This window comes from Mustela nigripes, chromosome 14 (assembly GCF_022355385.1).
Source record: "Mustela nigripes isolate SB6536 chromosome 14, MUSNIG.SB6536, whole genome shotgun sequence".
Lineage (NCBI taxonomy): Eukaryota > Metazoa > Chordata > Mammalia > Carnivora > Mustelidae > Mustela > Mustela nigripes.
In genome coordinates this window covers 33,233,025-33,249,432 of record NC_081570.1, presented here as the reverse complement: position 1 = coordinate 33,249,432, position 16,408 = coordinate 33,233,025, and the positions used below count along the sequence as shown (strand labels likewise).

At 41.3% G+C, this 16,408-nt stretch overlaps 2 protein-coding genes across 2 annotated transcripts; one reads left to right on the top strand and one right to left on the bottom strand.

Moving 5' to 3' along the window:
• The first annotated feature begins 1,887 nt into the window (after positions 1-1,887).
• On the top strand, positions 1,888-2,835 carry LOC132001683 (olfactory receptor 2A12-like). The gene has a single exon (XM_059376454.1). It carries the CDS (start codon positions 1,888-1,890, stop codon positions 2,833-2,835), a length of 948 nt encoding a protein of 315 aa, XP_059232437.1.
• An 11,594-nt stretch (positions 2,836-14,429) lies between these two features.
• On the bottom strand, positions 14,430-15,584 carry LOC132001682 (olfactory receptor 2G3-like). Its single transcript, XM_059376453.1, has one exon. It carries the CDS (start codon positions 15,582-15,584, stop codon positions 14,646-14,648), a length of 939 nt encoding a protein of 312 aa, XP_059232436.1. The 3' UTR covers positions 14,430-14,645.
• Positions 15,585-16,408: the final 824 nt, after the last annotated feature.

Here is a 16,408-nt window from a genome sequence, read left to right as displayed (position 1 = left end):
CTTCACTGTATTTAAAGATAATTCCTTTCCTTATGGAATTCTCATTGCTACTGGTTTTAAAAATCCTGTCTGATAATCTTTGACTTTCAGTGGGCTTGCTTAGTAAAATACATATAATGTGGTTACTATTGTAATTATTTTGGGGTCTATCGTCTTACTACTTGTTTCCTATTTGTTCCAAGTGTTCTTCATTTCTTCATTCTACTTTTCCTGTTTATTTTCAAATTAATCAAAAACTTTTAATTATTCCCCTTATATTCTGTATTGTATTTTGAGTTTTACTATTTTTAAAAGAATTATTGTTTTGTTATTCTAGAACAGGGATTGGTAAACCTTACATTTTTAAAAAGGTTTTAAAAATACAAAAAATATGCTGCAGTGTATTTTGCACAGACTGTATTCTGTACAAAGCCCAAAATATTTATTCTCTAGCTCCTTACAGAAAAAGGGTCCTGACATCTTATCTAGAGAATAAAATATGCATATTTGATTAGTATAACCTCACCTAAATTGCCATTTCCAAACAATGTAAAATCTAACAAGGATTTCCATCAATGTTCTCTTCCTACTCTTTGGACAATTTTTGTCATATATTCAACTTCTACATGTATATGTAAGCTCCAATAATGTGTTGCCATTTTTTTTGCTTTAAGCAATATTCTATAATTTTTACCCACACATTTATGATTCCTGGTGTTCATTTTTTTTTCTCTCAATTGCATACTTCCATCAGGGATCATTTTCCTTTAACCTAAAGAAGCTCTTTAATATTTCTTTTACTGTGAGTCTTTTAGTAATTAATTATCTGTTTTGTTGTTGTTGTTGTTGTTGTTGTTTCTTTTCTTTTTCTTTTTCTTTTTTTTTTTTGGTGTGGGAAGAACAAACAGCTTTCATTTCTTAAGGATATATTTATTGAGTATAGTATCCTAGCATGGTAGTTTCTTTCCCTCCCTCCCTCCCTTCCTCATTCCCTCCTTCCTTTCCCTCCCTTTTCTTTGTCTCTGTCTCATGTATTATCCACTGCTGGTCCACGGAAACACAAGACTTTCACTTTTCATGAAGTATAATTTCTTTCCAAATAATACTTATTTTCTGGATTGAGTCAGATATCTAATAGCTATGTTTCTAAATTTCTAAAGTACCTATCAAGCTATTCCAGTAGTCCCACTGAAGCCCATTTGATAAGAGCTTCAAACACGGGGCAGAAATCTTCATTTGGTATGAAACTCACAACAGGTGCTAGATCCTCAAATGTCTGATTAGTTTTTTAACCACTTAGAAATCCCCTATGAACCACATGAATTGTGCAAGTTCATGAAATACAGAACAGAGTTTTGAACCCTCCTTTTATAAGTTCTACATTTTGAAGTGTGATATTTATTATCTGTGATCTCAGAATAAACTGGGATTAAGTAATACAATATTAACATGCTCTTTCATATAAAATGGAAGTTCTTAAAACATTTTTGGTCCTTAGTTTTGTGGTGTCCTAATATGCACTTATTTTGCTACTGATATTTGCCATTTCTTCTTTTTAAAGATTTTAAATTTTATTTTAGCGAGCGACAGAGAGAGAGAGAGAGAGAGAGAGAGTGTGTGTGTGTGTGTGTGTGTGTGTATGAGCAGGGGTTTTGGGGGGCAGAGTGAGAAGGAGAGAGAATCTTAAGTGGATTCCCTGCTGAGTGTGGAGCCCAATGCAGGGCTTGATATCAAGACCCTTAAATCATGACCTGAGTTGAAACCAAGAGTTAGACACCTGACCAACTGAAACACCCAGGCATCCTGGTACTTGACATTTCTAATAAAAGAGTAGCATCAGAGTTTGAATGTGGAAACTTTATTTTATGAATGATTATGGCTCTATTCTTTCTCTATACCAGAAGAAGGATGAAAGACTTGCTCGGGGGAAACCATAGCTCTCTTACTGAGTTTATTCTTTTAGGATTTTCTCAAAACAAAGAGATAAATGTTATGCTATTCAACGTCTTCCTCTTCCTCTACCTCATCACCCTTCTGGGCAATGGGCTCATTATCACCTTGATACGCATGGACTCTCGCCTCCACACACCTATGTACTTTTTCCTCAGTGTCCTATCCATTATGGATATGGGCTATGTCACCACCACGGTGCCCCAGATGCTGGTACACCTGGTTTGCAAGAAGAAGACCATCTCTTACATTGGATGTGTGGCCCAAATGTACATCTTCCTGATGCTAGGAATCACTGAGTCTTGGCTCTTCGCAATCATGGCTTATGACAGGTATGTGGCCATTTGCCATCCCCTGAGGTATAAAGTCATCATGAGCCCTTTGCTGTGTGGGTCAATGGTGGCCTTCTGTGGATTCTGGGGTATCAGCTGTGCCCTGATATACACTGTCTCTGCTATGATTCTTCCCTATTGTGGTCCCAATGAGATCAATCACTTCTTCTGTGAAGTACCTGCAGTCTTAAAGTTAGCCTGTGCAGACACATCTCTCAATGATCAGGTGGACTTCATCTTGGGCTTCATCCTTCTCTTGGTTCCACTCTCCCTCATCATCATTGTCTATATCAATATTTTTGCTGCCATCTTGAGGATTCGCTCAGCCCAAGGGCAGCTCAAGGCCTTTTCCACCTGTACCTCCCACATCACTGTGGTCACCATGTTCTCCATACCATGTATGGTTATGTACATGAGACCTGGTTCTGAGTCTTCCCCAGAAGAGGACAAGAAGTTGGCTCTATTCTACAACATCATCTCTGCTTTCCTCAACCCCATTATCTATAGTCTTAGGAACAAAGATGTGAAGAGGGCTTTCCTCAAAGTGACTGGCTGGGGCAAAGCACCAGAATGAAGTCACAGAAGCATGGGCATCGGCACCAAATCTGGAACACAACCTACTGACTTCTCCATCCAAATTCTTTCCAACATCCAGTAGGCATATATGATATATTAATGGATTAGACCCAGTAAGATCATAATATGAGAAAACCCAGAAGGTTATGGCAGTAGGTTTCCCTCAAGCATAAAGACCGCAGACAGGGGACTCCATGAAGGCACACCTGTATTTGATTCATTTCTGTATCACCAGTTTACAAGACCTGGCATAAAATTGGCATCAATATTCATGTTTTCTGTCACTGAATGAACATGAACATGAGCACTTGAGCTCTGGACTCATGAAATAAATTCAAATTGATGGGCATAAGATGACTTCCAGCCTCCTAAGTTAATGACACCATTGTAGCTCAGAAGGGATTTGACAAGTTCTGGAGACAGAATAGTTTAAGAAAGTCAATGGTGATCATATAAAATATGGTTCAGGAAAGTAATACAGGTCACTTTTCATTTGATACTATTAGAAGAGTATGAATTTAGGTCACATAAGCCCTCATGTCACTAAAAGAAGGAACTCTGTCTCAGTGAAATGATATTTGAAGGGGAAAGTAGGATCTCTTAATAACTGGAAAAATCTCCCACTCAGACACTTTCATAATGTATTCTCAACTTTACTGAAGTACATTGACATATAGTGAACTGTAGATATTGAAAGTATACAATTTGATGAGTTGTGAAATACATATATACTTGTGAAAACATCACCATGATCAAGATAATTATCATCAACATCCCCCAAAATTTCCTTGCGACTCTTTGCAGTTCCTTTGTATTAGTTACCTATCAGTGTGTAACAAATTACCCCCATTTTTTGTGGTTTAAAACACCAAACATTTATTTTTTGTAGTTTCTTTGGGTTAAGAATCTGAGTGAAGTTAGAGGGACCCTCTGGATTAGGAGGTTCTCACAAGGCTGCAATCAAGTCACCAGCTACAGAAACCCTAACACTTAACTGGGGAAAGATCTTCTTCCAAACTTCCCTGATTGTCACCAGGATTTAGCTCCTGACTCTTGGACTGAGAGTCTCATTTTCTTCCTGACAGTTGTACAGAGCATTCATTAGTTTCTTCCATGTGGGCCTCTCCTTGGAGCAGCTCATCACCTGGCAGTTAGCTTAATCAGGGAGGTCATGAGCAGGAGTGGGCAAGGATCTTTTGTAACCTAAATTTGAACATGATTTCCCATCACTTTCAGGGTATTTATGAGAAGATCTCTACTAGGTCCAGCCCAAACTCAAGGTCATGGGATTACCCAAAGGCATGACTACCTGAGTGCTGGGGATATTGATTCAATCACAGCTTCTCTCTTGAGATTTAGACTCTTGCTAATCAAGGAATGATCTGGAGATTAGCATCACAGCATCATTCAGGAGTTAAGAAATGCAGAAGCCATTCCTCCTCCTGTCAGGAGCCAGTACAGGAGGCCTACTATAAGAGCTGTAAGGGACTGAATATGATTGGCTGTTCATTTAGGTCCACTCACGCGGGAGGTGCATGAGCACTGCATTCTGATTGGTTAACACTGCTTGCATAAAAACCCATGTGCCCGGGGTTAGGGGAAAAGGAAGAAAAAAGCGATTAATAAAAAAGGTTCGCTGCTACGTGAGTCTCCGAGTCGTTCTTGCTGGTGAGAGCGATAAGTGGTGCCGAAACCCGGGAATCTCATCGTGAGAGACACATGGAGTCGGCGACAATCAGGTAAAAAGTTCTGTCTAGTGACAGGGAAAGTTCCTCAAGTCGAGGATGAGCGTAGAAAGCTTTCCGGGATGGGAAACGAGATGGCTGCAAAGTTCCTAGGATAAGGACGAGAGTAAAGCTTTCCGGTATGGGAAACGAGATGGCCACATATAAAATGCTGGGGCCGCTTTCTGATATCCTTAAAGCAATTGGTACTCCTTTAAAAAATAAAACAGCTCGTTTGTTTTTGAGAGAAGTGGGACAAACGGCTCCCTGGTTTTTGGAGGAAGGGATATTAAACATCCCTCAGTGGGAGCATTTAGGAGAAGACCTTAGACGCGATCCGCGCACTACACCGGGAACCCTGGCCATTTGGTCTTTAGTGAAAGTTTGTTTGCAATCCCTGCGAGAGCCCATATGCCAGGCGGTGCAACTGGGAGGGGAGATCTTAGAACAAGTTAAAGAGGAATTTTGTAAATGCTCCTTGAAGGACACTAGCTCTGAGAGTGAAAGCTCAAACGGACACTCAGACAGTGAGGGATCTAGCTCGAGCGATGATGAAAGGAGCAGAGGAGGGAAATCGCCCAAAAGCCAAAAGGTGAGCAAGATGCAAAAGGAGCTTGCAAAAAAGGAGGAAGAGCTAAAGAAGGCTATGGCGCAGCTCAAAATGCAGGGGGAAGTTATGGCGCAGCTGAAATTAAAAGCGGAAGAAGGAGCTATGGCGCAGTTACAAAGACGGAAGTGGTAGATAACTTAGATCCTATGCCCACGCGCCCAGCCCCAACAGCGCCACCTTACGAGGGGCCTCCTCCGTATAAACCTTGCTGCACCAAGGCCTGCTATTGTGCGAGCTGCACTGCACGAGTGGCTGCCATAGTAGCCTCTCAGGAGTTTGGGTGGGAACAGGATTCTCATTCAGTCCTAAAATCCCCACTTACTCTAACTCCACCTTTTTTGGCTATAATTATACCTACCAAGACCCAGCGCAAGGCACGTCAGCTCACCTTCTAGATAGGTGGCTGCTCTGCAATGCTGCACAGGCATGTACAGGCTTGGAAAGCCTTCACTTTATTAATGGGTCTACATGGCATAACTGTACGTACAACTATCACGTAGGCTCTCGATTTGAAACAAATGTTACTTGCAATTGCACCTCAGCTAAGCACATAAGTTACTCACCAACACCCGTCTGTGTTAGAGCTCCCTTTCTCTTCATAGTTTTTAATGCTTCTACTATTAACAAGTCATCTAGTCTCTCTTGTGAGTCCCAGAATTGTCTGCTATCAGAATGTTGGAACGCCACGGTGGGAGACTTGGCAGGAATAGCCAAGATACCGACGTATATCCCGATGCCAGTACAGGTGAACCCCGACAACCTGCCGGTGCTGCTTTGACATAAACGAGACTTTGGAATAACAGCAGCCATTATTGCAGCTATCGCAGCATCCGCCGCCGCTGCTACTGCTGCTGCAGTAGCGTTGACAACCTCGGTACAGACAGCCGCCACGCTCAACAACGTCACAGGAATGGTCGCTGAAGCATTGGCTATGCAAGAACAAATTAACAGACATTTGCATGCTGGGATCCTTATTGTAAATCAAAGAGTTGATCTAGTACAGGAACAAATAGATGTCTTAGAATCTATAATCTCAACAGGATGTATACATAATATGGCGGGACTTTGTGTTACTCCTGTAGCTTACAATAACTTGTCAGTAGCGGCCAATCTGTCTCGACAATTGGGAAGAATGCTTAATGGTACCTGGAACAGTCAATTTCAAAATTTAACTAGGCAATTACGAGCTCAAATTATATCCATAAATTCTACCAAAGTAACTATTGCACCTGTTAGTGAGTGGGAAAAAAAATGTTACAGCAATCTGTTTCGTTCCTCAAACAGTGGGCCAGACTTGGTGCCATGGCTGTTCTCTTAATCACAGCTAACGTACTAATGTTACGTTGGGTGTGTGGCCGTGTCCGTCGCAATCAATGACAATAACACCTCATGGTTCAAGCCATGATGGCTCTTGAGGCTGGTACCTCCCCCCAGATATGGCTAAGTATGCTAGATCGGTAGTCAAAGATGGGTAAGACTGATCTCACACCATAGCAACCTAAGACAGGGGCTCTTCGACCAGGGAGAGTACCCGATGACGGGTAAGCATGTGTGCTGAGGATTGGCAACCTAAGACAGGCACGATCTCAGCCATTATAAATAAATAAAAAAGGGGGAGATGTCGGGAGCCAGTACAGGAGGCCTACTATAAGAGCTGTAAGGGACTGAATATGATTGGCTGTTCATTTAGGTCCACTCACGCGGGAGGTGCATGAGCACTGCATTCTGATTGGTTAACACTGCCTGCATAAAAACCCATGTGCCCGGGGTTAGGGGAGAAGGAAGAAAAAAGCGATTAATAAAAAAGGTTTGCCACTACGTGAGTCTCCGAGTCGTTCTTGCTGGCGAGAGCGATATCCTCCCACTTGGTTTAGCAAAAGTGGCCAGGAGGCAATCTCAGCTTCTAATTAATTAGAACCATAGACCTCCTCCCTGATGAATGAATTCCTTCTTTGAGCACAACTTCAAAGTTGTAGGGACAGGAAGCAAAAATTTCTACGGGAAGCTTTTTATATTGGTGAGAGGGACAACTCCTGTTACATCTCCTTGCTCCTGGATCTGTGCCTTCTCTTTCTCACCATAGAGTGACTACTGGTGTAAGTCATAAAGTGCATTCTATAAGATAACACTACAACCTTACAAAATGTTGTCCCCCAAATGGCATGATAATCGAAACTTAAATCAGTAATTCCACAATCCTCTTAGGCCCAGGAGTTTCTGAGTGTTTGGGCACAATGGGAGACCACTGAATTCTGTGAGTGAGTTGACTGTCACACTTTTTACACTTGATCTTAGCCAAAAGGCCAAGAAGCAATTGACTGTCACACTTTTTGAGATAAAGTGCATATCTTGTTCAGAGATGATACTGCATGGGTACTATGGCAATGGATAACACATGCCGTCAGACCATTAATGGTGAATCATAAGAGATGCGTGAGGTAGGAAACCTGAATATGCGTCTATCTCTGGGAGGACAGACTGCAGCCCCTTCGTGATGGAAAGTATCTAATGTAATTTATGTGTCACCAGGTAACTGGAAGCTCTCTCAGGGAATGGTGCCACATCAAAGGTTCAGCATCTGTCTCTGCTGCTGGAGTGTGGCAAACAGTAGTGACAGTGGCCATCTCAGACTTGGTGAGGCTGACTTCATGCAGCTGAGTCCATACATAGTCTCTGTTATACTGCAATGGCTGGAGCAGCACTTGTGTGGGTCAGGAAAGAGGCTGACCAATCTACAGGTGGATCATCTAGTCTACCTGATTATTGAGAGACACTCCCCACAGTAGATGCTCAGTTTGCATATGTATATATCACACAATTATGTTCATATTCTGGGTCATGGAGAGGCACATACACATGACTTCCTCTAGAGCTCACATCATTAATCCTCCAATCTTCTTCTTTCCAAGTTTCTGGCCACCTTTCCATCCCGTTAGCAACTGCCCATGAAATAGTGTGTAGCTACACTGAGGGGCCTCTCTCATTCCCTGTAAAGTAGACAGGCAGATATACCATCTAAAATTCTACTCATGGAAACAATTTTCTTTTACCATATTCAGTGCTGCCTTAAACTAGGCCTTTCCATCCTCTGTTAAGTAGCTATAGGGCATTTCCAATGGGGCTGAGGGAGAGGCAGTAAAGTAGGAGCAAGAACCATGGGAGACTTGGTGAATACTTATGAAGCTCACCACCTAGATCTCAGATTGTATATAAAATTTTCATTTTAGAATAGAATTCTTCTGTGTGTGTCCAGTAGGATGATTCCATGGATATGATAACAGTTTATGATGGGCGATTTTGTTTGTCTTGTCATTTGATGACCCATAGTTAGGTTTTCAGTTTCTTCCAGAATATAGGAGCTATTAAAAAAAAAAAAACACACATTTTATTTTGAAGTAATTTACAATTCACAAGAAGTTGCAAAAAATAGTAAATTGAGCTCTCGGGTACCCTTGATCTAGCTGTCCCATAATAATGATATCTATGACTGTAGTACATTATCACATCCAGTAAACGGACATCAGCACAATGTTAATAACTAAACTATAGACATTATTAGAATTTCACCATTTATTACCTGTACTCATTTGGGGGGATATATGGTCTTAGGAATTTTATTAAATTCTTAGCTTCATATAACCACAATAAGGATACAAAACTGTTCCATTACCACAGAGAAATCTGGCACTGATGGTCACTGATCTGTTTTTCTGTCACTTTAATTTTGAAAATGTTACACAAATGGAATCATGAAGTCTGTAACTTTTTAAGTCTAATTATTTTTAAAACCCAGCCTGATGCCTTTGAGAGCCATCTAGATTGTTGCACATATCAGTAGTTTGATCCTTTATATTGCTGAGTAGTATTCTCTTGTACGGAGGTACCAGAGTTTATCCGTTCACCTGTTGAAGCACATTTGCATTGTTTTTAGTTCTGTGCTATTATGATTAAATTTGCTATGAATATTTCTGTAAAGTTAAAAATAGTAAGTTATTTTTCCCTAGAATAAATTCCCAGGAATGTGATTGCTGGAGTCATATGATATGTGTATGCTTATAACAATATTCTAACACAAACCACAATGACATACCATTACATACCTTCTGGGATGACTACAATTTTAAAAACTACATTAACAAGTACTGACTAGGGTGTAGAGAAATTGAAACTCTTACACATTGCTGGTAAGAATGCAAAATTGTACTGCTGCTTTGGGAAATAGTATGATAGTTCTTTAAAACGTTAAACATAGAGTTATCATAGGATGTGTCAATTCCACTCCTAGATGTATATCTAAGAGAAATGAAACATATATGTTTAACAAAAACTGGTATATGAATATTCCTAGCAGCATTATTCATAGTATCCAAAAAGTGGAATCAACTCAACTGTCTATCAACTGAATGGGTAGATAAAATGTGGCTTATCCATACAATGAAATCCTACTTTGCAATAAAAAGGGATGAACAGTTGATAAATGCTAAATGGATGATTCATGAAATTAATGAGAAAAACCAGTCATAAAAGTCTGTGTATTACACAGTTCCACTTATATAAAATATCTAGGACAAGCAAATCTATAGACAGAAAGTAAATTAAATTAGTAGTCATTGGACAGACCTAGGGATAAGAGCAGGGTGATAAGGAGTGATTGCTAATGGGTATAGAGTTTCTTTTGGGGGTGATGAAGATGTTTCTAAATTGCATTGTGGTGATAGTTACACAATCCTGTGTATATAAGAAAAACCACTGCATTAACATAGTTCAAGTATATGAGTTTTATGGTATGTAAATTATATCTCAATACAGCTATTTTTTTTAAAAAAGCATATACCTAACTGTTTTACAGAGATGCTGTACAGTTTTACATTCCCACTAGTTTTGTAGGAGAGATCCCTTTACTCTGCATCTTTTCCAGCACTGAGTGTGGTCAGTATATTTTATGTAAGTCAATATACCAGACTAAATAGTGTAATAGTGGAGTGACACCTCTCCGTGGCTGTAATTTGCATATGATTAATAGCTCGTGATGTTGGGGAGTGTTTGGGTGGCTCAGTCTGTTAAGTGTCTGCCCTCGGCTCAGTTCATGATCTCAGGGTCCTGGGATGGGCCCTGCACTCAGTAGGGAGTATGCTTCCCCCTTGCTCTCTGCCCCTCCCCCTGCTTGTGTTCTCTCTGTCTCTCTCAAATAAATAAAGAAAATCTTAAAAAAAAAAAAAAAAAAAAAAAGCAAACCCTGGAATATGGCTGGTTGAAGAGATTTTTTTTTTTTTCCTGCAATACTCTAGCCATAGCATGGACTTAGGGAAAATTCTGGCTGACATGCAATCAGGATCTGGACTAATGTACCTGGTTGTGTAAAATGTGAATGTGTTTGAGTTGAAAACACAGACAAGGTAAGCTGCCCTGGTTAGTTGGTATGAATCAATGAGATTCACTTAAAATGACATGATTCCTGTATTGATTGGTTGACTTGAGCTAATTCTAGTGATGATAATGAGCACTGTAGCAGAACAGACCAAGATTAGGACTGAGTGGCAACCACCATTTTTAAACTTTGTAGGAAGTGATGAAGAGGTCTTTGCGTGGACATTTACAGCTCTGCAGGTATTTATTACAAAATGAGAGGGTGCCTGGGTGGCTCAGTGGGTTAGGCATAACCATTCTGGCTTAGGTCATAATCCCGGGATCCCAGGATGGAACCCTTTTTTGGGCTCCCTGCTCAGCGGGGAGTCTGCTTCTCCCTCTGACCCTCCTCCCTCTTGTGCTCTCTCTCTCTCTCTGCCACTGTCTCTCTCAAATAAATAAATAAAATCTTTATAAAAAATGAGAAAGACCGAAATTCCTGAGGTAGTCATTCCACTCAAAAGGATAGGTTAGAGTAAGCAAAAAGCAAGCAGGAGGGAAATCTATAGACAAAAGCGGAAATCAATGTGTAGAAGGTTAATTAACAAAACCATCATCTGTTTCTTTGAAAATACAAATCAGGAGCGCCTGAGTGGCTCAGTGGGTGAAGCCTCTGCCTTCGGCTCAGGTCATGATTTCAGGGTCCTGGGATCAAGCCCCGCATTGGGCTCTCTGCTCAGTAGGGAGCCTGCTTCACCCTCTCTCTCTCTGCCTGCCTCTCTGCCTACTTGTGATCTCTGTCTGTCAAATAAATAAATAAAACCTTTAAAAAAAAAAGAAAATATAAATTAGATGCTCCTCTGGCAAAACTGTTCAAGGAATAAAGGGAGAAGAAAGGTACATTTTAAAAATTAAAAGGGGATACAGTGCTACATATACAGTATACTTTAAAAAACAACTTGATGCCAGTAAACTTGAAAACCTAGATAAAATAGACAGTTTTCAAGAAAAATGTTAAATTGCCAATGTTGACTGAAGCAGAAATAGGAAATGGAAACAGGAATCACCAGAAGCTCTTTGGAGGAGGGGTGAGTTTGCTTGCCACGACTGCAGGCACAGTCAGACTCTGTACAGAGAAATCTGAGATACTCTGGATGGGACTCGCTGAGGACGCTCTGTGGGGAAGCTTGTTCCAGAATGGAAGGGGTTTGTCCTGTTTGGAAAAAAAAAAATGAGATGTCTGTGACAGTGCCAGAGACCCTATCCAGGCACACTGTGTGTCTTTGATCACTGGGACTTCCTGGGAGTCCATGATTCCATCCCTGCTGTGTGGATGTGAGGGAAGGGGTCTATACAGTGGATGGGGTTGTTGAAAGCCACGACTTGCCAGATGACTGGACATATCGTGATTGGGGGTAGATTAAATTGGGGCACGAGGGAGCAAGAGAATGAGTTGAAAACACAGACAAGGTAAGCTGTCCTGGTTAGTTTATTAATTTGTTAATTTGAAAAGGTGGGGAGCTTGTGTGTGTTTGTGTGTGTGCACAGGCACGTGCATATGTGTATGTGTGTGTGTACAGATGTATGACTCAGTGGCCCTCTCTCCTATTCTAAGCGTTAATGTCTGACTTCAAGGATGAAAATGTATTTATGACTGTTAATGGTGTGATCACAACATGCTGTTCCCCAGCTGTTTCTGGCCTTTATGCACCCAGTACCATGCTATGAGCATTCACATCATTAAATATTCTTATAAGATACATTTTCAGTGGCTGCATAGTACACCATTATGTGGCCATACCATATTTACCATATTTTATTTTCTATTATTTTTTAAAGATTTTATTTATTTATTTGACAGACAGAGATCACACGTAGGCAGAGAAGCAGGCAGAGAGAGAGGGGGAAGCAGACTCCCTGCTGAGCAGAGAGCCCGATGTGGGACTCGATCCCAGGACCCTGAGATCACGACCTGAGCCGAAGGCAGCGGCTTAACCCACTGAGCCACCCAGGCACCCATATTTACCATATTTTAATCACTCATGCACAATTACAGAATGTTTTCAGTTGGTTCCAACTTTTTCCTATTTGACTAACAGAATGAAAATGATTGTGCTATGTTTCCCGCCCTTTTGATGTCTATTTCCTAAAATGTCCTGAAAGTAGAAGTAGAAAGTAGGAAGTTATGAGCATATTTAAGTTTCTTGCTACATAAAGCCAAACCACCTTACAAAAAAGATGGATTCCTACTCCCATAAGCAACGTATAGAAGTGTGTGTTTCACAGTGTTCTAGCCACCTCTGACTCTCTTTAAAAACTCTGCACGTGGGGCACCTGGATGGCTCAGTCGTTAAGCGTCTGCCTTCAGCTCAGGTCAAGATCATGGAGTCCGGGGATCAAGCCCTGCATCAGGCTCCCTGCTCTGAGGGGAGCCACTACTCTCTCTCTCACTCCCCCTGCTTGTGTTCCCTCTCTTGCTGTGTCTCTCTTTGTCAAGGAAAGAAATAAAATTAAAAATTCCTTTCAAAGGCAAAAAAGTAATCTTATTATTTTCATTTGCATTTCTTTAGTGCCCACTGTGGTGGGATTTTCCCATATGTTTATTGATGATCTGAATGTCTTTTTTATGAACTGTTCAGATCTGTGCCAGTTTTATGGGGTGTTTGTGTTTTTCTTACCAATTTGTAAAAGCTCTTTCTATGTTATTATCCACATGCCTGTAAGTATATTGCAATGAAACACACTGTTTTGTTAACTGCCTTTTAATTTTGTTTTATTATTGATGCAGCATTCTGGTTCTTGTGTGGGTGCGTAGGGCAGTATCTTTGAGGACATCCCTTGGCACAGACCCTGGTCTCCTGTGGGGGACATAGGCATCCATGTTGAATTTTTCTGGCTAACCCAGCTGATTATTATTATTATTATTTTTTGCAAGGAGTCTCATAGCAAATGTATATCAGCAAGTGACTGGGTAAGGACAACCCAAAGGGGTTGGCTGTTAGCTTGTGGAACGGGTCCCTAGAACCTCACGGAGATTACTTTGTTGGGTCCTGGAATTCCTACAGCAGCAAACAGTCAAAGCCTGTAAGTGTGTTTGATCCCAGGAACATAACCCTGAAGAAAGGTAAAACTTGGGGAAAAGCAATCTACATTTTTAAAAATTCTATGAGGAGGAAGCAGAGTTTTAGGGAAGGTCTCTCCAAGCAAGAGGGAGCAGAGCAGAAGCCACCCAGGGAGATTTTAACCTCTCTCTGGACTGCCTACATTTTGCATCTGGGGGAACATTTTGCCTACACGCCCCTGTCTAATTTTGCTCATCCTCAGGTGGACAGAATCGCTCTTCCTTGACATCACCCAACACAGGTTATAGTTTTCCAAAATGGACTTTATTAGGAACAAGGTGAAAAGGAAATTCAAAAGGTATAAAGATACAAAAGCACAAATCCAAATGGCCACAAACTGGTACTGTAAGATAATTGCAGTGTGCCCAATTTGTGGATGGGGAGAGAGGGGTTCACTTTCTCATTCTTGAGTTTCTCTCCCTAAGATTCTCCACTTCTTGGTTTTTGAGTTTTTACTACTTCCACTCCCTCCCTCCTTCCCCCCGCCCTTTACTGTCTAGGGTTCTAGTCACTTACAAAGCCTGGAAGAGGATCATGACTAATTCAAGGCTGACAGTTCCTCTGGAGAAATAAAATTTTTAAATTAAAACTAGTATCTGTTGAAAGCTATTGCCAGTCTCATACCAAACATGTTTTATATAGTATCTCATTTGATCATCACAACTTCCCTCTGAGGAAGAGATGTAAACCTTAGAATAAGTTAAATGACTTGCAAAATGTCACATATCTATTAATGTTCAAATCAAGTCTCTCATCCTACTCTGTCTGGCACTGAGGTCCCGCCTTTTGATCAGCATACTCTACCTTCACAATTTCCTCTGTCGCCAACCACATCACTAGAGATACTGCCATTATCTGAGCACCCAGTTCCCTCCCAGCTGGGCCAGGGTGATGGTGTGATTTGATGGAGTTCAGTCTCCCAGATCTCATGGAAGAAGAGTCTTTGGTGGGGCTGTGGGTGTGAGTCCTGCTTTGTTTGTCTCCCAGGGTCTTCCACTTTAAAGCTTCACTCTGAGACCCCGCTCCGTCCCATCAGTTTGAGGAAAGCCTTTTTCACATCCTTGTTCCTCAGACTGTAGATGACAGGGTTGAGGAAGGCTGTGGCAATGTTATAAAAAAGGGCCATTTTCTTGCCATTGTTTGACAAGGAGTCAGAGCCAGGACTCATGTACATGATGATACACGGAACTGCAAACATGGTGACCACAGTGATGTGGGAAGCACAGGTGGAGAAGGCCTTGATCCGTCCCTGGGATGAGCGGATCTTCATGATGGTGGCAAAGATGTTGGCATAGACAATGACAATCAGGGTGAGGGGGACCACGATGACATTGAAGCCCGTGATGAAGTCCACCAAGTCATTGAGGGATGTGTCTGCACAGGCCAGCTTCAGGACGGCAGGGACCTCGCAAAAGTAGTGGTCAATTTCATTAGGGCCACAGTAGGGCAGGCGCACAGCAAAGAAGGTGTAGCACAGGCCACCCACCATGCCATAGGCTACACAGATGCCCACCAAGAGGAGGCACATCCGGGGGCTCATGACGACCTTGTACCGAAGAGGATGGCAGATGGCCACATACCTGTCCATGGACATGATGGAGAAGAGCCAGGACTCGGTGACCCCAAAGAGGAGGAAGATGTACATCTGGGCCACACACCTAGCAAAAGAGATGGCCCTCATCTTGCTGAGGATATGCACAAGCATCTGGGGCACAGTGGTAGTTGTGTAGCACATGTCCAGCATGGAGAGGACACTGATGAAAAAGTACATGGGTGTGTGGAGGCGGGAGTCCTGGTGGATAAGGGTGATGAGGAGGCTGTTGTTCACAAGGATGAGCAGGTAAAAGATGAGAAAGAAGGTGAAGAGCAGAGGGTTTGTCCTGGGGTTGGGGGCAAAGCCCAATAGAATGAATTCTGTCACAGTGGACTGGTTGAGTTCCTGCATTGCGATCTGCCTGTTTAAAGAGTTTTGAGGGTATGTAATTGATTGGGTGTCTATGCACAAGGGTATGTAAGGAATTTTCACACTTGTTTTATGTATGCTTCTTAAGAGGAAGTTTAGATTGGCAGATGGAAGCACCATGAGATATGTCCCCATAGTTGCTTGGGTGATATTGGGGTTGGGTTCAGGATTTAGTTGAGGGTCATGGTGATGAAAAGGGTGAATGCCAAATCAGGGAGGTGCTGTATGCTATGCTTTGCTCTGGCCTCTAGGTATATTTTTCCTTTTTCTGACCCATCCTTGCTATTCTATTATTCCCACCATTTTCTATTTTCTCTTGGAAGTATAGAGGTTGCAAATTCTTGGTTTCAGATTAGGATTAGGGAAAGACAACTCATTATTTGGGTTAAGGTTTACCTTTTTTAAAAAATCACAGTTAGGATTAGGACTAAGGTTAGAATGCAGGGTTAAAGTCAATGCTAGGCAGAATAAAAATTAGAGTTAATATTTAAGATTTAGCTTTTTCCTGTGAATGAGCTTTTTCTTTAGTGTTCATTAATTAGGTCATTCATCCAACAAATTCTTACCAAATGCTTACTCGTTGTCTTCCAAAATGTGAGGGATATTTTATAGTCAAAGAAAATCATGGGTATAGTCCCATAAACAATTTTTCGAGTTAGCAAAAAAAAACCAAAAAACCAAAAACAAAAAACGAATAACCCCAGCTCGTCAACTCCAGCACATCATGCAAAGAGGATATAATTTTAATGATGTGTATATTGTATAATTAATCTTCATTTATCATACCTTTTTAATGAGAAACTCTT